This window comes from Phyllobates terribilis, unplaced genomic scaffold (genome assembly GCF_046119375.1).
Source record: "Phyllobates terribilis strain yellow unplaced genomic scaffold, ASM4611937v1 Scaffold_9__5_contigs__length_417890890, whole genome shotgun sequence".
Classification (NCBI taxonomy): domain Eukaryota; kingdom Metazoa; phylum Chordata; class Amphibia; order Anura; family Dendrobatidae; genus Phyllobates; species Phyllobates terribilis.
Genome location: NW_027362769.1, coordinates 401,229,983 through 401,254,236, shown reverse-complemented (window position 1 = coordinate 401,254,236; position 24,254 = coordinate 401,229,983). Strand labels below are relative to the sequence as shown.

Genomic DNA, 24,254 nt, shown 5'->3' with positions numbered 1-24,254 from the left:
ACTCTGCCTATGAGCGCTTGAGTCCTGATTTCTTTTGCAGCCTCGCAGACAGAATGTGCCCCCAGGCCCCGATGACTATCTCAAGGTTCCCGGGCCAGCTAAGGGGACTTTTGCGGATGGATTCTCTGGTGATCCACTGTCCAGGATACTAGGCCCACATTTACCCTAGCAGCCCCTACAGCCCCTGCTGGTTTCTGTTGTACTGCACAACTACTGATTGAACTTTACTTCCTATTCCTCACACTAACCAGAGATTCCTAAAGTGCCCCCCTGTATGGGCTGTCCTCACAGGCTGTGTTACCGGGTAATCTTCATCTTTCACCTGCATTCTAGACAATGACTTCTTGTGACCGTTAGTTAATACTGCAGCCGGCAGAGAAACATATCAGGAACAAAACATAATTTACATTCTGTACCACAGCAGCATTGATGTCTTCAGGGGAAACATGGCAGCTTCTCCATCTCCTTACATCCTCATCTATCTGCTCCCGCTTACCTCTGTCTCCTCAAGTGCCTGCTCCACTTACTTCTGTCTCCTTATGTATCTGCTCCCTCTTACCTTTGTCTCTTCATGTTTCTGATCGTCACTTTTTGGAAATTCACTGAGCCCGATGAATTTGAACAATTTGAGATTAGATTTTAGTTTGCATCAGCCACAGAAGGCTTCCATGACTCCCGCATAATGCCTTGCATGTATCATATTACGTGGTACAGCACAGCCAATCATGAGAGACTATTACAGCCTGTATAAAAGCAAAGGCAGGGAATGCAGCAGCCACTTTGTTGTACATCTGCATGCTGAGAGGATCATACAACGTAACCATATGGATGGGACATAAAGCCATGAAACAGCATAGAATCTGTACGGGCAGTTTGTGACAGCACAACAGTCACCCATAGCCATATATGATGATCTCACTTTGTCATTACTTCGGCTGTGTTTGTATTAAAGAGTTTGAATGGGTTGTATACGGTCCTAGGAGCCCTCAGAGCATTACATTGATCTTTTTTTGGAAAACGGATGACTTGCAAATCGATTTGCCACAAATCTAATTTTTTACAAAAATTTGTCGTAACTGGCCAATTCAAATTTTAAAAAGTTTATGATCTCTGTTATTTAGTATTTTTCATTTTTTGGCATTTACCAAACTCTCTTTATCATTCAGGGCGACTCCGGGGGACCACTGGTCTGTAAAATCGATGGGGTTTGGTATCAAGCTGGCATTGTAAGTTGGGGAGATGGATGTGCCTTGTCTGAACGGCCAGGAGTCTACACCTATGTCCCGGATTACTACAACTGGATCAACTCTCGCCTTACGTCGTCGTCCTCTGTGTCTTACACGTCTTCGTCCTCCGTGTTTTCTGCATCAGTGTCTCTATTGGCCCTCAGTCTATTGCTGCACATAGGGTTGCATTTCCAGGCGGTGCTGCCATAGACATCAAGTCTGATTGTGTCCATATTCACAATGGAGCCACATTTGTCCTTAATCATACACTTTGTGTTTTTGTCACAATTTTCTTGTGTTATTTTAAAATTCAGGGAAATTTCTCCCCATACTGACACGTAATGGCATTAGGAACTCAAGAATGCTTCACAGCTCAACACAGTCTGCATAGTCAACCCCCCAATGCCCACTGGTCCATAATTTCCCAGATGGCCTTGGCTGAACCCCCTACTGTGCAGGCGCTGGTACAAAGCTTTCATAGTTTTTCAAGATGGCTGAGTCTACTATCGTTCAATGCAGATGCAAATACAAGACGACCACAGAGTCCTAAGATGGTGCTGTGTACAGGTGCAGAAAAAAGTAGCAGAGCCCCATATCTGCAGCTACGCAGATCCCCTCCGGTGCCTGCACAGTGGTGGATTCACGCTGCCATTTTAGGAATTTTTCTTGTACACCAGTAGGACTGATGACTTCACTTCACCAACTCGTTATTAAAATTAGAGATTAGCAAATCGATTTGTTGCGAAAGCAATTTATCTAAATTTTTTAAGATTTTGATGAACCCGACGTGTTCCAATAATTTATGATTCACGTCACGCAAATTGCATAATATGCCCACTGCCATTTTCCATATTGCAGAACATTGCATCAACCAGAGAAGGATCACGCGACCTCAGGCTATCAAAGCCCGAATAAAAACAGAAGCAGGGAAGGCAGCAGCCATTTTGAGAAGATGTCACAATTAGAGATGAGCGTTGTTCTACTCGAACTGTTCGCCAATCTCAAATTCGAGCTGTTTTGGGCGGTGTTCGAGCCGTTCGGCGAACACGAACGATTTGAGAAAAATTCGGCTGTTCGAGGTTATGTTCGATAACTGTTCGTGCACCAAAATCATAACTGGATTTTTTCTCAGTAATGATGAAAATTAATGTTAATACGCAGTTTGAGTGTACAGCGGGGTGGGGGGAGGGGCAGGGGATGGATCTCTGCAGGAACAATGAAGATCTCCATTTTTTTTTTCTCTTTCCCGCATTTGCAGTGGGGAGGTGCAATCTGTCAGCCTATCAGCAGCGCACACACGGAGCAAAGTGCTTTTTTTCACACAAGCAAGGGCATGTGTCATTGGCAGTGTATGTCACATGTCCTTGCCCTATAAGACCAAGCCATTTTCCCCGTCGCCACCATTTTCTCACTGCTGCAGCTGCGTGTTAGACGGCACCGCTGTTGCTGTGTGCGCTATACCTTGTTAATTTCAAGCCAATTTTCGCACAAATCTACAGATAGCTTGGGAGTAGGGAATAGTTGTGATTGCAGTCCTTTTAAGGACTAGGTTACAGCATTTCCTATGACTTTTATCAGGCAGGTCTGTGCTCTTAAATAGATAGGTTGTGGGAGTAAAGACTAATTGTAATTGGAGTCCTTTTCAGGACTAGGTTACATCAGTTCCTATCAGTTTTTGCCAGGCAGGTCTGTGCCAGTGCTGTGCAAGTTTTTTTCACAGCATTTGGCTGAATCTAGCAAAGCTAATCCTTTTTGGCCTATTGCAGAGTGTGTTAGTCAGTGGAGTAGCCTATCTGTGTTGCAAGATATACCACCTGTGTATAGAATACCAATTTTTTTACTGCACCTAGTGAAGTAAAATCTTTTGGGCATAGCATCATTCTATTAGTCCATCTATACTGACCTCCATCAGGTTGCAAATTGAATATAATTTTTTTCTGCATCTAGCTCTGAAAAAATATTTGGGCTTCTAGCTGTGTGTGGGACTTGTTCTATTAGTCCATCTATACTGACCTCCATCAGGTTGCAAACTGAATATAATTTTTTTCTGCATCTAGCTCTGAAAAAATATTTGGCCTTCTAGCAGTGTGTGGGACTTTCTCTATTAGTCCATCTATACTGACGTCCATCAGGTTGCAAATTAAAAATAATTTTTATCTGCATCTACCTCTGAAAAAATATTTGGCCTTCTAGCTGTGTGTGGGTCTTGTTCTATTAATCCATCTGTACTGACCTCCATCAGGTTGCAAACTGAATAAAATTTTTTCTGCATCTAGCTCTGAAAAAATATTTGGCCTTCTAGCAGTGTGTGGGACTTTCTCTATTAGTCCATCTATACTGACCTCCATCAGGTTGCAAACTGAATATATTTTTTTTCTGCATCTACCTCTGAAAAAATATTGGGCTTCTAGCAGTGTGTGGGACTTGTTCTATTAATCCATCTATACTGACCTCCATCAGGTTGCAAACTGAATAAATTTTTTATCTGCATCTACCTCTGAAAAAATATTGGGCTTCTAGCTGTGTGTGGGACTTGGTCTATTAGTCCATCTATACTGACCTCCATCAGGTTGCAAACTGAATAAATTTTTTATCTGCATCTACCTCTGAAAAAATATTTGGGCTTCTAGCAGTGTGTGGGACTTGTTCTATTAATCCATCTATACTGACCTCCATCAGGTTGCAAACTGAATAAATTTTTTATCTGCATCTACCTCTGAAAAAATATTTGGGCTTCTAGCAGTGTGTGGGACTTGTTCTATTAGTCCATCTATACTGACCTCCATCAGGTTGCAAACTGAATATAATTTTTTTCTGCATCTAGCTCTGAAAAAATATTGGGCTTCTAGCTGTGTGTGGGACTTGTTCTATTAGTCCATCTATACTGACCTCCATCAGGTTGCAAACTGAATATAATTTTTATCTGCATCTACCTCTGAAAAAATATTTGGGCTTCTAGCTGTGTGTGGGACTTGTTCTATTAGTCCATCTATACTGACCTCCATCAGGTTGCAAATTGAATATAATTTTTTTCTCCATCTAACCCAGCCAATAGTTTTGGCCTAATACCACAGTTTGGCCACTCAGCTCTGCTCGGTTCCCATCCATTGTTTTTTTGTGCAAACAACTCCAGAGTTGTGAATTAGTTAACCACCAAAATGAGTGGAAAAAGGCCTGCTGCTGGTGGAAAGGGGAATAGGCGTGTTGGGAAGGGGAAAAAAGGTTGTGTCCGTGGGGTAGGTGTTAAAGCAACAGTAACATCTGCAGAGGAAAGACCATCTTCCAGCCAAACTAAAATGTCTACTTCTTTTAGCGGACAATGTGATAAGATCCCTTTCTTACGGCCACGCCAATCGCTACAAATTCCAGATGAGGCACAAAAACAGCAGGTGCTTCAACGGATATCAAGTGCTCCTTTAAGTGGGCTCTCCTCCACATCAACTTCAACATCACAAATACTCCAGTCCTCAAAGGTGTCACCCAAATCGCACTTGCTTCCTCACAGCTCCCAAGTCTCCAGCTGCTCGTCTGAGTATGAGGTAGAACAGATGGTTGAGTCTGCAGAGCTGTTTACTCATACTATAGCCTGGGAATCAGAGGTCGACTCCAGCGCTTCTGTGAATCCAGACGAGGAAATGATCTGCACTGATGCCCAGAATCTTTATGAGTCGGATCCAGGACCAGACGCAGAAGGTTCTGACCATAATGTAGACCCTCATTCCCAAACTGTAACTCCTGTTGGTGGAGACAATGAGGAAGACGATGATGAGACTCAAATACCTGATTGGAGCGACAACTTTAGTTTTTTGTCAGGGCAGGAACAGGTTGGCTCTGAGGACGACGGGTGTGATAACGCACAGGGTGATGATGAGGTCGGAGATCCCACTTACTGTCAACCCACAGTCAGCCAAGAGATGAGGTCAGCAGAGGAGGTAGAGGAAGATGCTAGTGACGACGAGGTCAGGTTGCGCCTTCCTGGACAGAGACGTAGTACTGGAAGCACGTCAACAACTGCATCCTCAAACACAACTCTGCCTCTCACCACAAGTCGTGGTGGCTCTTCAGGTCGCATGGGTGCTAAGCCTTGCATAGCCTGGGCATTTTTTCAGATCGATAAAGATGACCCAACTCGTGTTATCTGTAACATTTGTCAGCAAAAGCTAAGTAGAGGCCAAAAAATACATAGTTTGAGTACTTCATGCATGAACCGGCACATGGACATGAAGCATAAGTTGCAGTGGGAAGCTCAGTGTGCTACAATGCGGCCTAGCCGGCCGGGCCAACCACCGTCTGCCATATCTTGTGCATCTGCGGCCTCTTCATCCTCTGTGACTGGGGGGACAGCAGTCACACCTGTTTTGGGACGCAGACCTGCCACCTCTTTACCCGCAACAGCCAGCGTGATTGGCAGGTCATCATTTTCTTTGGAGGTGGTAACACCAGCTGGTGTTGAGCGCTGTCCGACATCGATAGCACCACCTTTGGATCAAGGCAACCTAACATGTCCGCCTGCATCTTCCTCACAGACCGGCAGTTTGCCGGGGACACCCTTATCAACCCCGTCTAAGCACAATAGCCAGCCCTCGGTCCCTCAGATGTGGACAAGTAAAAGACCATTTCCTCCTAGCCATGAGAAAGCTAAGAGGTTGAATTTCAGCATCTGCAAGCTCTTGGCTACAGAAATTCTGCCTTTCCGCCTGGTGGACACAGAGGATTTTTGAGACCTTATGTCCGTCGCAGTGCCCCAGTACCAGATGCCCAGTCGGCACTACTTCTCAAAGAAAGGTGTGCCTGCGCTCCACCAGCATGTCGCACACAACATCACCGCTTCTTTGAGAAACTCTGTGTGTGACAGGGTGCATTTCACCACAGACACTTGGACGAGTAGGCATGGACAGGGGCGTTACATGTCGCTGACTGGGCACTGGGTAACTATGGTGACAGCAGGACAAGGGGCTGCTGTCCAAGTCTTGCCGTCCCCACGAGTTGTGCGTCAATCCTCTTTATGTCAAAGTTCCTCCACTGCTTCTGCCTCCTCAACCTCCTCTCGGTCTTCCACCTGCACCCAAAGCCTGTCTGGTCATGCCACAATCTTTCTAACTGCGCAGAAGGGATCCTGCACACCTCCTTACTATGCTGGCAGTAGGGCTCAACGTCATCAGGCGGTTTTTACATTGAAATGTCTGGGAAATGTGAGTCACACAGCTGAGGAGTTGTGGTCAACTCTGGAGAACCAATTTCATGAATGGTTGTCTCCACTGGACCTGAAACCAGGGAAGGCCGTGTGCGACAATGCTGCAAACCTGGGTGCGGCCCTTCGCCGGGGCAATGTCACACACGTGCCTTGTATGGCTCACGTGTTGAACCTGGTTGTCCAGCAATTTTTAGCCCACTATCCCAGACTAGATGGCCTTCTGCAGAGGGCACGGTCGCTGTGTGCTCACTTCCGCCGTTCTCATCCCGCAGCTCAGCGACTTACATCTCTACAGAAGTCGTTGGGCCTGCCACTTCACCGGCTAAAATGCGATGTGCCTACCCGGTGGAATTCAACTCTGCACATGTTGCAGCGACTGTGGGAGCACCGACAAGCCCTGGTGCAATACGTTCTGACGTATAGCCTGGGCCAACGAGATCCAGAGGTGGGGCAAATCACGCTGGAGGAGTGGTCTCAGATCAGGGACCTATGCACCCTTCTGCACAGTTTTGAAATGGCGACGAAGATGTTTAGTGCTGACGATGCCATTATCAGCATGACTATTCCGGTGATTTACATGCTGGAGCACATGTTAAACAGAATTCGGAGTCAGGTGGTGGCACAAGAGGAGGTGGAGGAAGTAGAGGAGGAGGAGTTGTATGCGGAAGGGCTAACATCTGCAAGGTCCAGACGGTCGGCAGCACCAAGGCGGCAGGCATGTGAGGGTGGGGGAGATGGTTTTACCAGGGCGCATGGTAGCAGCCAAACTAGTGAGGAAGGTGCAGGAGCCCAGGAAGAAGTGGAGGACGAACTGATGGAAGACTCATCAGATGAGGGAGACCTTGATCACATTTCTGTTGTGCGAGGTTGGGGGGAGAGGACAGAGGAAGGAAGCATGATTGTTACCTCGCCACCAACACAACAGGGACTTGGTGCTCCTGGATGCGCAACACACATGAGTGCCTTCTTGCTGCACTACCTGCAACATGACCCTCGAATTGTGAGAATTAGAAATAATCCTGACTACTGGGTTGCCACACTGTTAGATCCCCGGTACAAAAGTAAATTTGCCGAAATTATTCCTGCCATAGAAAGGGATGCACGCATGCAGGAGTATCAGCAGAGACTGTTGCAGAATCTTACATGTGCTTTTCCACAAAACACCAGTGGTGCACGTAGTGAATCTCACAGTTCCAACTTGCCAACCGTGGGACCGTCAAGTGTTCAGCACTCAAACCGTAACAGAACCACAGTATCTGCTGGTAACATCAATTTTGCGGAATCATTTCACCACTTTTTTAGCCCATCCTTTGCAAGGCCACAGGAGACAAGAAGTCTGACAGATAGTCAACGCCTAGAGACAATGGTACAGGAGTATCTCCAAGTAAACATTGAAGCCACGACTGTGTCACTGGACCCTTGCTCTTTTTGGGCTTCCAATCTGGATAAATGGCCGGAGCTAGCCACTTACGCCTTGGAGATCTTGTCATGCCCCGCAGCCAGCGTTCTGTCTGAACGTGTGTTCAGCGCTGCTGGTGGTGTGCTGACAGATAAGCGCACGCGGCTCTCCACTGATAATGTAGACAGACTCACGTTCATAAAGATGAACAAATCATGGATCCGAAACGACTTTTCTACCCCTGTGTCATCCTGGGGAGAGTAAAAGCTTGATGATTGGTTAAAATCACCCTACCAACCGTTTTAAGCTTTCAAATTACTAATCATGTTTATCTGTATCTTGGCTGGAAAATAATTTGGGCTTTGTAGCAGTGTGCAGCACTGATTCTATTAGGCCATCTATAATAAGCTCCACCAGATTTAAAATTACTAATCATGTTTATCTGTATCTTGGCTGGAAAATAATTTGGGCTTTGTAGCAGTGTGCAGCACTGATCCTATTAGGCCATCTATACTAAGCTCCACCAGATTTAAAATTAATAATAATTTTTAGCTGCATCTAGCCCGGAAAATAATTTTGGGGCTCCGAGATGCGCAAGACACATAAGTGCCTTCTTGCTGCACTACCTGCAACATGACCCTCATATTGTCAGAATTCGAAGTAATCATGACTACTGGGTTGCCACACTCTTAGATCCCCCAAACTTTTCGATCAACCTTTTCATTTTAATAAAGACCAAAAAAATGGTCATTTTTGAAATTATAAGCATTAGCAGGTTATTAGAAACTGAAATCAAACAGTTTTCAACTCAAAACTTTATCCTAGGTGATGTTACATTTTCACATAGGACCCCTTGTTCGAAAGGAGCTTCTGAACTCTCTCGTCCATTGAATTTGTCAGGTTTTGGATGGTTTCTGCTTCAATTGTTTTGCATGAGGACAGAATACCCTCCCAGAGGTGTTGCTTAGATGTGAACTGCCTCCCGCCATCATAGACACTCCTTTTGATGATGCTCCAGAGGTTCTGAATGGGGTAGAGGTCAGGGTAGCATGGGGGTCACACCATAAGTTTGTCCCCTTTTATGCCCATATCAGCCAGAGATGCAGATGTTTTATGTGCAGCATGAGATGGTGCATTATCATGCAGAAAAATGATCTTGCTGTGAAATACATGGTTCTTCTTCTTGAACCATGGCAGGAAGTGCTGTTTGAGAAAATCCACATACATTATGAAGTTCATCTTTAGCGCCTTCAGGGATCCTAAAGGGGCCGACAATCTCTCTCCCCATGATTCCAGCCCAAAACATTACTCCACCTCCTCCTTGTTGGCGCTGTAGCCGTGTTTGCGTGGGGTGTCCATCAACCAGCCATCCTCCACTCCATCCATCTGGACCATCGAGCGCTGCACGGCACTCATCCGTGAACAAAACAGTTTTGAAATCAGTCTTCATGTAATGTTTAGCCCACTGGAGCCGTTTCTGCTTGTGTGAAGTGGATAGAGGAGGTCGACAGGATGGCGTATGCACAGCTGCAAACCTCTGAAGGACCCTGCATCTTGTTGTTCGGGGGACGTTGGAGGCACCAGCAGCTTCAAAAACTTGTCTGCTGCTATGACAAGGCTTTTTTGCCGCTGCTCTTTTAACCTGACGTAATTGCCTGTAGGAAAGAGTCCTCAATTTGCCCTTATCAGCACGCACACGTGTGTACTGTGAATCAGCTACATACTTCTTGATTGCCAAGACACTTCATCCTGATCATCGCACAATGTTGATTGTAGTCATGCCTTGACCTAAACACTCCACAATTTGTTGCTTCTCAGCAGCCGACACATCCTTTTTCTTTCCCATTTTGGCAGAAAATGTAGGCTGCTTAATAATGTGAGACAGCCTTCTTAAGTAGTCTTGCCTTTCATTGGACACACCTGCCAAACTAATTAGCACAGGTGTCTGCAATTGCTTACAGTGATATAAAGAGCCCTGACACACATCACCATCAATGAGTTTAACTGACAAACAAACAAATTCTTCCCTTATCACTCCTAAACACTTTTTGCATAATAATTTGGAACACAGTGTACATGTGCTTTTCCACAAAACACCAGTGGTTCACGTAGTGAATCTTACAGTTCTAACTTGCCAACCGTGGTCTGTATGGAATTGTTCAATAAAGGGCCCAAAATTAAGATAACATAGATGGGAGAGGTCTCTATGAATAGGAATTCCTAAGTATTTGATACCCTGTGAGGGCCAGGCAAAGGGAAAGTTGGACTGGATGGAATCCTATATGGATTTAGGGAGGGAGACATCGAGGGCCTCAGACTTCGCTGCATTGATTTTAAAATTTTACCATGTAACAAAGTGATCTATTTCAGCCATAACAGCAGGGATGGATATATGTGATTGAGTGATATATACTAGGATATCATCAGCAAATAGAGAGCACTTGTACTCGGTGCCTCCCACCTCAATCCACCTAATATTGGGGTTATGGCGAATTGATGAGAGCAGGTGCTCCGTCACTAGGATGTATAAGAGAGGGGACAGAGGACATCCCTGCCTTGTCCCATTGGTGATTGTGAAAGGTGATGAAAATGTTCTGACGCGCCCCCTGGGCCTTGGGACACCCGGAGCCAGACCCTTTTTGGTGGATGCTGGTGGTTGTAGTCTCCGTGGCGGCGACCCGGTTCCGTGGCTCAGGGCGGTCAAACCAGTGGCGGAACTATTTATGTGGTTTTGATGTTTAAATGTCCGACTACGCCACCCGTGGATTGCGGTCAGAGTGAACCGCCGCTCCAGGGCAGACCGCTGAGGATGGTGTTGTGGGTGCAGCAGAGCGTAGCATAACTCCCCACGGGAGGAGTATAGCCTCAGGGCAGTGTATGCGGAGGATGGGGGTGATGGTGCAGGGCAGCAGCAGTAACGACACGGAGTCAGTGATGCAGTCCAGGGCCTTTACTCACAGTTCTTATTATCCAGACCACGTCTGCAGGTAACGGCTGCCCACGTCGTACTGTGCTCACCAGGTGAGGGGCTCAGACAACTCCCAGATAACTTTGGAGCGCTTCACAGGACCCCCTTTGTGTGTCCTTTGTCTGGCCTTTCTTACCAACACTTCTGTCCGGCTGCCTCGGGCCTCCTCTTGGTAAACTTGGCGCCAGTTTCCCTGACCCTATGTGGTGCCTTCCTAGCGGGTGTAGCGAGGGGCTGCGCCACATAAAATGTCACAGCCTCCTGTTTCTAGCTGAGGGTCGTTTCCTGCCTCCACTAGTTTCGGGGACCGGTCTCCCCCTTTGGCCTGACCCCTCCACGCAGGTGGATTCGGGCGTGCGGTGGCGACTCGCCCGTCCGCACCCCTGGGATCCCTTCATTCCTCGTTCCTGGAGCCTTCTCCGCTCCTCTTCCTTCCTTCTCCCTCTTCCAGGCCTGGGCCTCTGTTACTAGGCCCGCCTCCGGAGCAGAGCTCATGCAGAGCCCCTGCTCCCTGCCACTTCTGCTCAGACTTCTCTGCACTGAACTAAGATGGTGCCCACCTTTTATACTCCCTTCTCAATGCACCCAGGAACTGCTTCCTCCCTGCTCCTGCACTACAGGGTTCCCCTTCCTCAGTGTTCCCTCCCCCCACTCCAGCCAGGGACAGGGACTGTCGTGCCCATCTCAGAGGCATATTGGTCGCCCTGCCCCACGGCAATGTGGTGTAATGCATGCAGGTGTCGGGTCCTGATCCATACTCCATCCTTACCTGAGAGTGAGATATCACACCTCTGGGTGAGGTGCAATACCTCTGTAGCAACCGAGCCCTCAGGGTGCTACAGTTCCATTTATCTTCAGCCTAGGTGACGTATTGTGATACAGGGCCGTGATTTTGGCTATAAAAGGGTCCCCTAGACCCCTACCCCAAGCTTTTCAAGAGAATCATATATGGCGTGCCAGGAGACTCTATGGAATGCTTTCTCAGCATCCAACGAGAGTATCTAATTACAAATTTTTAACTGCATCTAGCCCAGGAAATACTTTGCGCCTAGTAGCAGTGTCTGCTAGTCAGCGGATTATCCCGGCTGTTAAGCAAGCTACACCACCTGTAGTTTGGACACTTAATTTTTTCAAAGGAAATGCTTTGGGACCACGGGATACTCAGTGAAGAGCATCAGGAGGCACCCCAAGGCATAGGGGCTGGGACTGGCAGTAGGATGCCTTGCGGTGGACAGCCGAGCTCGATCCTTATAAAAGCTTTTTAACTGCAGCAGCTTTAGTGGACGCTACTGGAGCTGGAATTACGCGGCTGCTGGCATGAGACTTGCCCTCCAATAGATCCTTGTAAATGGATTTAAAGTGTATTCATTCAAATTAGAGAGACAATTTAAATTAAAAAGCTTAGAGCTGCCTCCACCACAGGGGGGCTCGCTCGACCCACCAGCGGACAGGCACCAGTATTGGGAGAGGGGGGCTGGCCGTCAGGGTTCACCGCGGCTCTGGCACAAACCCGGCGACACGGAGGTGGCACGGGCAGGAGCGGACTGGCCGTGTCGGCTTCTCACTTTTTGGATTTTAGAAGGGCATGACATGCCTATATCTGTGTCTCCCCCTCCTTTTACTCCTCCACCTCTTTTCTTTTCGCATGACTATATGTACTTGTCACTTTTCCATGTGTTAGTTGTGTCTTCTGAGCAGTTTGTCAGCTTTTGGACACCTTTGAAGGTGTTTTCTATGTGTTTCTATGTGTTTTTGTTTGCCTGCCATTGGTTTTAACGGTGTTCGAAGGTGTTCGACGAACCGAACCGAACTCGAACACTACGGGGGTGGCTCAACACTAGTCACAATTCATAGATTCATAGATTAAAAATGGAGATAAAACCATAAAACACTGAGTAAACTGTACTGATAGTGTGTGACAGCTCAGGAGTGGGGACTGATTACCGTCCATTTACCCACATACTATATGATGAAATTATGTAACATTAGGATGTGTTTGTATTAAAGACCTTGGGTTGGATATAGTCCTAGGAGGCCGCAATATTTTATACACATCTCTTCAGGGCAGTTGGAAGCTCAGGACTATGTACAGGGAGGCCGCTCCCTGCACATAGTACCGGGTGTCAGCTGTGACAATCAGCTGACACCCGGCGGCGATCGCGCCCGCACAGCCTGTGTGCGTGCGTGATCGCGATGACGTACTAATACGGGTCTGGCTCTTAAGTCCCAGGGCACAGACGCGTATTAGTACGTCTAATGTTGTTAAGGGGTTAAATTTGTATGCTGAAAGTCATATTGAAAGTGAAAAATTTTATATGATGACCGTGACTTTTGAAAAGAAAAATTGCCTCCCATAAAGGGATGAGCTATAATGGTTTATAATCTTATATGTGGATGCATTCTAAAAATTTGCATGTTTTGAACTGTCTTTTACTCTGTTCCAGCCCGCGGACGTGCTGTGATTTACCAGGGGGGAATGTAGCACCCTGGGGGTTCGGTTGCTACAGAGGTATTGCATCTCCTCCAGACGTGCGATATCTCACTCTCAGGTAAGGATGGAGTGTGGACCAGGACCCCGACACCTGCATGCATTACACCACATGTCCGGGGGGCAGGGTGACTGATATGCTCCAAGTAGAGCACGACAGTCCCTGTCCCTGGCTGGAGTGGGGGGAGGGAACACCTAGTAAAGGGAGAACCCGGTAGTGCAGGAGCAGGGAGGAAGCAGTTCCTGGGTACACCTAGAGGGAGGTACAAAAGGTGGGCACCATCTTAGTTTAGGGGAAGTCGGTTCAGTAGAGTCAGAGAGAAGATGTGACAGAGCAGGACTCTGTGGAGCTCTGCTCCGGACTCGGGTCTAGCCAGTGAGACCCAGTCAGCACTGAAAGGAGAGAGAGAGAGTGGGGGAGAAGAGATGAAGAAGAGCGGAGGAGGCTCCAGGAACACCGAGGAAAGAAGGGACCCCAGGGGTGTCGACCGGCTGGTAGCCACCATACGCCCGCATCTACCTGAGTAGTGGGGTCAGGCCAAGGGGGAGACCGGTTCCTGAAACTAGTGGAGGCGGGGAACTACCCTCAACTAGAAACCGGAGGCTGTGACATTTTATATGGTGCAGCCCCTCACTACACCCACTAGGAAGGCACCACATAGGGTCAGGGAAACTGGCACCGAAGTTTACCCAGATAAGGCCCGAGGCAGCCGGACAGAAGCGTGGTCACTGGTGGGGTATGACAGGCCAGAGGAAGGACACGAGAAGGGGGTCCTGCGAAGCGCTCCAAAATTATCTGAGAGTTGACCGAGCCCCCTCACCTGGTGAACATGGTGCGACGCGGGAAGTTACAGCTGGCCGGAGTAACGTGGAGTAACGAACTGTGAGTGAAGATCCTGGACTGCATTACAGAGACTCTGAGTTATTATTCCCGCGCACCATCACCCCCATCATTCACCTACACTGCCCTGGGGCTACACTCTTCCCGTGGGGAGTTATACCATCCCTGTGCTGCTCACCAACACCAGCCTCAGCGGTCTGCCCTGCAGCGGCGGTTCATCCTGACCGCAATCCACGGGTGGCGTAGTCGGACATTTGAAAATAATGAAAACCATATCAATAGACTGCCACTGGTTTGATCACCCTGAGCCACGGGACCGGGTCATCGCCGCGGTGACTACAACCCCCAGCATCCCACCAAAGGCCCGGTTCCGGGTTACCCACGCGGCCCAGGGGGCGAGTCACCTGCATGGAGCATTATGTGGGGGTACAGCCTGCATGGAGCGTTATATGGGGGCCAGTATTCTGTATGGAGCGTTATATGGGGGCCAGTATCCTGTATGGAGCAATTCGCCGGTTTCTGAGCTATTGTAGATTTTACAATATATAATTTCTCTGCGGTATCTCTGCATCATGAATCGTGGTATGTGTTAAAGGGGCCCACTGAGACTCTTTCCCCCAGGGCCCAAAAATAACCTGGAACCGGCCCTGTTACTAGTAATAATAGTCCTGGTAATAGTAGTATTAGGTTTTATGGTAGTAATATGAGTAGTGGTAATAATAGTAGGAAAATAGCAGAAGGGAGTAGTAGTGGTATTATTAGTAAAAGTAGTAGTTATTATAGTAGATGCAATAGTTTTCTCTATCTAGATTTTCTCCAACTACTGTTCCTCAAGTTTAGTGTTCTTTAGATTAGTCTTTTTTGAGTTAGTATTTTTCAAAATTATTGTTCCTTCTTTTAGTCTTTCTAGATTTGGTATTCCTCAGATTAATCTTTCCAGGTGGTTCTAGAGTTAGTGTTCCTTAGGTTTAGTGTTCTTTTTGTTAGTGTTCCTCTAAAATTACTATTCCTCAGGTATAGTGTTCTTCAGGATTAGTGTTCTTCCAATTAGTATTCTAGAATTGGCATTCCTCAGATTCATACTTCTACAGTTAGTGTTCCTCAAGTCCAGTGTTCTTTTGGTTAGAGGTCCTCAGATTAGACTTTGTAATATTGTTAGTCCTCAGGTTTAGTGTGCTTCAGGATTGATGATCTTCCAATTAGTCTTACTAGATTTGGCATTCCTCGGATTCATGTTTGTAGAGTTAGTGTTCCTCGAGTTTAGTGTTCTTTTTCTTAGTGTTCCACAGATGAGTCTTTCTAGAGTTAGGCTATGTGCCCACGATGCAGAAATGCTACCGAGCATGCGGATTTTACATCCTTTTTTTCTAATGGGTAGAAGCATAAATGAAGCGTTTTGAACATGTGATTTCGCATCCGGGTTGTCAAGCGCTTTTCCAAGCAATTTTAGCATCACTTGGAAAGTGCTTGACTACTTGGTCACACTATATAAATGCATGCAACCGGCATGGATTTATGTTGTGTGACCAAGTTACGATGCTGCAAATGCAGCATCAATAGTAAAAAAAAAAAGAATAAAAATGGTAAAAAATTAAAAAACAACATTATACTCACCTTCCGATGGCCCCCGGTCTCCTTCTCCAGTGTCTTCGGCGGCTCGCGGTGGTGTAAAAGGACCTTCCATGACGTCATTTAGTTTTGTGACAGTTCACGCGACCGCCGACGTCAGCTAAAAGACTAAATGACGTCATGGAAGGTCCTTTTACACCACCACGAGCAGCCGAAGAGCCAACAGCACCGCCGGGAGCAGAGAGGAGGCCATCAGAAGGTGAGTATAATGTATATTTTTAATTTTATTTATTTATTTTTTTTACAGGTACTATGGTACCCGGGTCTGGAGGACAGTCTCCTCTTCTCCAGACCCGGGTACCATCCGCTAATTGAACCGCTTAATATCTGCATGTGCACATGTCGTCATGCAGATATTAAGCGTTCCAATGCAAGTCAATGGGGGCTAAAATGCCGCGATTCCGCAAAATTAATGGTAGTGCTGCGGATTTTTCCGCAATGATAATGAACATGGCAGGCCTTCTACCAAGCGTTTTTTAAGCGTTTCCGTGGCGGAACTGCCGCCGCAGAAACGCTTAAAAAACGCATCGTGGGCACACAGCCTTAGTGTTCCATGGATTTAGCTTTCCTCAGGGTAGCTACAAAAAAGTCCAAATAGGATATTCTCCAGCACAAAATAGATAGGAGGTAAAAGCTTCGCTTTTAATGGCATGTAATAATAGAGTAAGCGCAATGTGCACATGGTCACAAATAATCAATTTTGCTCACACTTTTTGGGTTAAAAAAAATGTAATTACATGTAATCTGCATTCTTCTGTGTTGGTGATACTTTATATTACGTCTGTTCATCCAGTGGACTCAAACAAAGGCAATTTTGCATCCACTAAGTGGTCAATTTTTGATAAACTGCATATAACCTATGACCATGAAGAGTTTGTCCAGACTCCTGAGTCATCCACATTGCTGGGTGAAATTTTACGCCTGCGCAGAGAAATTGCCACTCACGCCTGCGCACTATGCTTTTCCCTACTGCGGGCAGAGCCGAAAACATAAGTACGTATGCGCGCAGTAGGGCAAAACATAGCGTGCACGTGTGAGCCGCAATTTCTCTGCACAGGCGCAAGATTTTGCCTGGCAAAATACACTTAACTAAAGGGGGAAAAAAACAGCCATCAAAGTCTAAGAAAAATAGGAGAAAAAAGCTAAAGTAGACCCTACACTGGTAGACCCTCCATCAGTAGACCCTTTATCAGTAGACCTCCACATGTAGACCCTCCACCCTTAATCCCTAAACTGGTAGACCCTCCGCCAGTACATTCAACACTGGTAAACTTTCTACTAGCAGAGCCTTCACCAGTAGTCCTTCCACTGGTAGTCCCTCAAATTGTAGTCCCTCCATCAGTAGACCATCCAGCAGTAGACCCTCAACCAGTAATCCTTCCACCGGTAGGCCCTCTACAAGTAGTCCGTCCACCAGTAGTCCCTCCACCAGTAGTCCCTCCACTGGTAGACCCTACACCAATAGACCCTCCACCGGTAGACCCTCCACCAGTAGTTCTTCCACTGGTAGACCCTACACCAATAGACCCTCCATCGGTAGACCCTCCAACAGTAGTTCTTCCACTGGTAGACCCTCGATCAGTTGTCCAACGACCTGTAGACCCACTACCAGAGTATAATACAGGATGTAACTCAGGATCAGTACAGAATAAGTAATGTAATGTATGTACACAGTAACTGCACCAGCAGAATAGTGAGTGCAGCTCTGGGGTATAATACAGGATGTAACTCAGGATCAGTAATGTAATGTATGTACACAGTGACTGCACCAGCAGAATAGTGAGTGCAGCTCTGGAGTATAATACAGGATGTAACTCAGGATCAGTACAGGATAAGTAATATACGTCACCTGCTCAAGAATTTGATAAAGTGTCCCAGAACCATAGCTATGGACGTTACGTCTTGTGTACAGTCGCATTCTTCTCCATGGTCAGAGCAGGTTGAGCCACATTACGAGCTTTGATATTTTAGTGACGCTGCTGTCAGTACTGAGAAGAGACAAAGAACATTTTTGAAGAACAAAGAGCAAAGCAACCAGAGAAAGTGACCATGAGCTACTCTCTCACCTGCCTCCTACTGCTGTCCGGTAAGTGTCCTACAATTACCTGATCCTCTCATTCTAAGTGTCAGAGTCTTAACTCTTTTAGCCAAAATCACTATATTCATTATTTATTGTTATTATTATTATTTCATTGTTTTAATGATTGTCACATCTTGAGAACTGGGAGAGGCACAGGAGATGCTGGGAAAAGAAAAGATCTTGAGATATCTGAACCCATCCACACCTCTGGCTACAAGGAAAATCCCTCCATGGAGATCACAATCACAGATCTCTCTGATCTCTTTTGTCACATCTCTCAATACTGGATTTACAAATTCATAATCCCACTGCGTCATCTACCGGATCTCGGACGCGCGTTATCAGTGTCTCTTATATTTTACCAGTGATTTTGGGGAATACTGTATTTCACTTTGGGACCTTTTCAGAATTCTTTTCCATTCCTGCTCCCACAAAGTCAATATTCTTATCCCATTTCGAAGTACTATTATGGATGAAGTCTGGGCGCTTTACTAACAACTGGACTGAGAACTTTTTGTAGATGGAACATTTTCCGAAAATGTCCAAATTTATACGATTAAAAGAAATTACAAAATGCCTTAAAAAGTGATAACGTGCAATAATGGTGACAATTTCTATAGACGCAACAAACTCCTCATCTCTTTTTTCTGAGCATTTCTTCCTCCCCAATTCGATTAGCCCTTCTAAACTTCTGAAAATGCTCTGCAACGTTAATGCATACAGGAACCGGAGAACCATAATCATTTTCACCAGTCCGATCCTGCCCACCATGAATATAGGAAGCCACGTCTTGTGTTCACCTTTTCGATCTTCAGGAGAACATTCTGTTGTCTACATCACAATACATGCCTTGGAGAAAATACTTCAAGCATTCGTCCCCAGCAAACAATTTAATCTGATTATTTCCTCCTAAAAAATAGGCTGATGACTAAAAGAAAGGTCATCGATATGTTTGCCCCGGACTACATTTTTAGCAAACACCGCTGTATTAAGACCCATATTACCATCATATTGTGACCATATAGTGGTAGATATCAGTCCCACACAGCCGCTCTGAAAGTGATATAAATCCAGTGATAAGTGACATTGTCTCTAATGGGATTCATTCATTTTTATTTTTCTTCTCCATTCAGCCCAGACCGCCATGACGACTTTGTATATCTCCAACCTTAGATTATAACACACAGGGATCTTTAGATGATTGTTTGTCCAGCACCTTCTTCACATTGCCCCATCTCTCACAAAGAAAATACTGCTGGAACCAATCATAGTGCCCTATATAGTCATAATTCCCCAACTCTGTGCCCCACGCAGTAACAGTGCCCCCTACGTGCTTCTATATGGTACTAATGTCCCCTTTGTGTTTCCACACAGTAATAGTGCGCCCTCTGTGCTCCTATATAGTAATAATGACCCCCTTTGTGTTTCCACACAGTAATAGTGCCCCCTCTGTGCTCCTATATAGTAATAATGCCCTTCTGTGCTCCTATATAGTAATAATGCCCCTTTGTGTTTCCACACAGTAATAGTGCCCCCTCTGTGCTACTATATAGTAATAATGCCTCCTTTGTGTTGCCACAAAGTAATAGTGCCCCTCTGTGCTTCTATACAGTAATAATGCAGTCTTTTGTGTTTACACACAGTAATAGTGCCCCCTCTGTGCTCCTATATAGTAATAATGTCCCCTTTGTGTTTCTACACAGTAATAGTGCCCCTCTGTGCTCCTATATAGTAATAATGCCCCCTTTGTGTTTCCCCACAGTAATAGTGCCCCCTCTGTGCTCCTATATACAGTAATAATGCCCCCTTTGTGTTTCCACACAGTAATAGTGCCCCCTCTCTGCTCCTATATAGTAATATTGCACCCTTTGTGTTTCCACACAGTAATAGTGCGCCCTCTGTGCTCCTATATAGTAATAATGACCCCCTTTGTGTTTCCACACAGTAATAGTGCCCCCTCTGTGCTCCTATATAGTAATAATGCCCTTCTGTGCTTCTATATAGTAATAATGCCCCCTTTGTGTTTCCACACAGTAATAGTGCCCCCTCTGTGCTCCTATATAGTAATAATGCCCTTCTGTGCTCCTATATAGTAATAATGCCCCTTTGTGTTTCCACACAATAATAGTGCCCCCTCTGTGCTACTATATAGTAATAATGCCCCCTTTGTGTTTCTACACAGTAATAGTGCCCCTCTGTGCTCCTATATAGTAATAATGCCCCCTTTGTGTTTCCACACAGTAATAGTGTGTCACGCTGTCTCAACGTACAGGAGGTCAGGGGCCTGAGCTGACCCTAAACAGGGGCCCTGACTAATCCCTCAACCTGGAGGTACTGTTAATGGTACAGAGGTCCAGGCCGCCAGCGTAACCCTAAACTCCTGAATATCCCTGAACCTCTGTAATCTAGTCCTGAGAAGGACCCCGATCACAACAATGGGGAACAGGATAGAAAATGCCCAAACACAGTACTAAACAAACGAGACAGTACAAGGGGAAAACCAAAAACCACCTTGCATACAAAAAACTCACACCACAATTACAGAGGGAACAACAACAGGTTAGGAGATAAATGATAAAGGGAGGAAGGGAAGAAACCACACCGTATACTCTTCGCTCCGAACTCCACCAAACAACGATCCGCTCTGTAGGTCTGCAAGAAATGCTTTCACCGACAACTTCCCTATCAGACCAGCAGGTATTTGAAGGAATCCCAATCCAGCAGCATTAACTGCAGCTGGGCGAGGCAGAGCCTCGTCAAGCACAGAGGGAGAGAATTAACTCCCTCACTACCAAAACACAAAGCACCAAAAACTCAGCTGTGAGAAGTCAGGCTGTGTAGTCACAACGATCTTCGTGGCGACACACCCGTGACAGTACCCCCCCTTCTACGAGGGGCCTCCGGACCCTCAGGGCCAGGTTTATCCGGGTGAGTCGTGTGGAAGGCCCGAATTAACCGGTCTGCGTTAATATCTGATGCAGGAACCCACATTCTCTCCTCAGGACCATACCCTTTCCAATGAACCAGGTACTGAAGGGACCGGCGACTAAAACATGAATCGATGACTTTCGATACCTGAAACTCCAAATTTCCATTGACCACCACTGGAGGAGGAGGTAAAGGTGACGGTATCATTGGCGCCACATACCTCTTAAGCAAAGATCTGTGGAACACGTTATGAATTTTAAACGTAGGGGGGAGGTCAAGATGGAATGCCACCGGATTAATTATAGAACTGATCCTGTACGGCCCGATGAACCTGGGACCCAGTTTCCAGGAGGGAACCTTGAGTTTTATATTCTTAGTAGACAACCATACCCGATCGTTCACACTTAGGTCCGGACCAGACACTCTCCTCCTATCAGCCATACGTTTGTATCGGTTCCCCATAGTACTCAGATTATTCAGTACCCCTCTCCACACTGAAGCGAGTGATGACGAAAATCGTTCCTCCTCAGGAACCCCCGAAGAGCCCCCTCTACTGAAAGTACAAAACTGGGGGTGAAAACCATATGCCCCAAAAAACGGGGACTTACCAGTGGATTCGCTCCGCCTATTATTAAGAGCAAACTCCGCCAGAGGTAAGAAAGAAGCCCAGTCCTCCTGGTTCTCTGACACAAAACACCGGAGATATGTCTCCAAACTCTGGTTCATACGTTCCGTCTGACCATTGGTCTGAGGATGAAAAGCCGATGAGAACAATAAATGCATCCCCCGCCGAGTACAAAAAGCCTTCCAGAATTTGGACACAAACTGAGACCCCCGATCCGACACCACATCGGAGGGTACCCCGTGAAGCCTCACAATCTCTCCAATGAACACCTGCGCAAGAGTTTTAGCATTAGGAAGAGCAGGAAGAGCGATAAAATGTGCCATCTTGCTGAACCTGTCTACTACAACGAGTATGACCGTTTTACCCGAGGACGGCGGGAGGTCCGTAATAAAGTCCATAGACAGATGAGACCAAGGACGCTCCGGGATCTTCAAAGGTAAGAGGGCCCAAGACGGACGGGTATGTGGGGTCTTAGAGCGCGCACAAACCCCACAGGACGCAACAAAAGTTACCACCTCCTTATGTAAGTTAGGCCACCAAAACCGACGCGAGAGGAGATCCACAGTTGCTTTACTCCCTGGGTGTCCTGCCAAAGCTGAGTTATGGTGTGTCTCGATCACCTTTTGTCGTAGCTGATCTGGAACAAACAGTCTCCCTGGAGGTCCAACAGGGGCGTCCCCCTGAGCCTCCAATACCTCCTCCTCAAGCTCAGAGCATACTGCCGACACCACCACCCCCTCTTGAAGGATAGGAACCGGATCATCCGTATTCCCGGCCCCAGGGAAACTACGAGATAAGGCATCCGCCTTCACATTTTTTGACCCAGGACGATATGTAACGACAAAATTAAACCTGGTAAAAAACAACGACCACCTGGCTTGTCTGGGATTCAGACGTTTTGCGGACTCCAGATATAGCAGGTTCTTGTGATCGGTGATAACGGTGACTGGATGGACTGCCCCCTCCAAAAAATGGCGCCACTCTTCAAAAGCTAACTTAATGGCCAAGAGTTCCCTATTGCCGACATCGTAATTCCTCTCAGCGGACGACAATTTTTTGGAGAAAAAAGCGCACGGATGCCACTTACCAGGGGACGAACCTTGTGACAATACTGCTCCCACCCCTACCTCGGAAGCGTCTACCTCTACAATGAATGGCTGTGACGCATCAGGTTGAATGAGTATGGGTGCTGAGGCAAAACATTTTTTCAAGGAGGAGAATGCTTGACAAGCCTTGTCAGACCATCTAGAAAAATCCGTCCCCTTTTTTGTCATGTCTGTGAGAGGTTTAACCATGGATGAGAAATTCCGAATGAATTTCCGGTATTAATTAGCAAACCCCAGGAAACGTTGTAGTGCCTTAAGATTCTCTGCCCGATCCCACTCCAGAACTGCCCGCACTTTCCCTGGGTCCATACGAAAACCGGACGCTGACACCAGGAAACCTAAAAACTGGAGTTCCTGTACGGCGAACACACACTTCTCCCATTTGGCGTACAGTTTATTATCCCGCAAGATCTGTAACACCTGCCTAACATGCTCCTGATGAGACACAAGATCAGGCGAGTAAATTAAGATGTCATCCAGATATATGACCACAAATTGACCCACCAGGCGGCGAAAAATGTCATTAACAAAGTGTTGGAACACCGCCGGGGCATTAGTCAGACCGAATGGCATGACAAGGTTCTCATAATGCCCCTCCGGAGTGTTAAACGCCGTCTTCCACTCATCCCCCTCCTTCATCCTAATCAGATTGTACGCCCCCCTGAGATCCAACTTAGAGAACCACTTGGCGCCCACGATCTGATTAAAAAGATCGGGGATAAGTGGGAGTGGATACGGATCTCGGACCGTAATCCGATTAAGTTCACGGAAATCCAGGCAAGGGCGTAGGCCTCCATCTTTCTTCTTCACAAAGAAGAACCCCGCGGCCACCGGGGAAGATGAAGGTCTAATATGCCCCTTAGCCAGACTCTCTGAAATATAATCCTTCATGGCCTGCCTTTCCGGACCAGATAGGTTATACAACCTAGATTTAGGTAAATTGGCCCCAGGAAGCAATTTTACAGAACAGTCATACACGCGATGAGGAGGTAGTTCCTGACACCCTTTCTCCGAGAATACATCCTCAAAGTCTGCCAGAAATGGAGGTAAGACCCTAGGAGTGACAGCACCGATGACCGTATTCATGCAGTTTTTATTACAGAATTCAATCCATTGGCTTATCTCCCTGGATTGCCAATTAATAACCGGGTTATGCTTAGTTAACCAAGGAAGGCCCAACACAATAGGAGTGGGAAGACCCTCCAACACGTAACAAGACAACAGTTCTTTATGTATCGCCCCCACTTGAAGATTTACGTTATGCACCACTTGCAAAAAACTTCCCTGACCGAGAGGCCTGGCGTCGATTGAAAATATGGGGACGGGTTTAGCCAACATATTCAATAGCATACCTTGAACCCGGGCAAACCGAGCGTCCACCAGATTAGCCCCGGCCCCACTATCTAGAAGAACAGATATCCTCTCAGTTCTCGTACCCACCACCACCTCCGCCGGCACGAGAAACTGAGACGAACCTAGGGACAAAATACCTACTCCCAGATTGCCGTCCACCACACAACCTGGGATCAACAGTTTTCCGACGACTCTTTACTCTGCAAAGGACGGGATGGACACCCCCCAATAAAATGTCCCTTTCTCCCGCAGAAGAAGCACCTTCCAGTCTTGTGGCGCACCGCCGGTCCCCTCCCCCGGAATGATGTCCCTCCTAACTGCATAGGCTCCTCTGGACTGACCAGGGGAACCTCCATATGAGGGGACCTTGTAGGAGGTGGAGTCATCACAGGGAACGGAGTTATCCCGCACCTCTCC

At 46.8% G+C, this 24,254-nt stretch overlaps 1 protein-coding gene across 1 annotated transcript in view; it reads left to right on the top strand.

The window, feature by feature from the left end:
* Window positions 1-24,254, top strand: part of LOC141161436 (transmembrane protease serine 9-like) — an 83,337-nt gene that overhangs the window by 19,433 nt on the left and 39,650 nt on the right. The window contains exons 5-7 of the mRNA XM_073646245.1: window positions 1,167-1,357; window positions 10,724-10,750; window positions 17,031-17,191. Coding sequence (XP_073502346.1) covers window positions 1,167-1,357; window positions 10,724-10,750; window positions 17,031-17,191 — 379 coding nt within the window. The remainder of the gene's footprint in view (window positions 1-1,166; window positions 1,358-10,723; window positions 10,751-17,030; window positions 17,192-24,254) is intronic.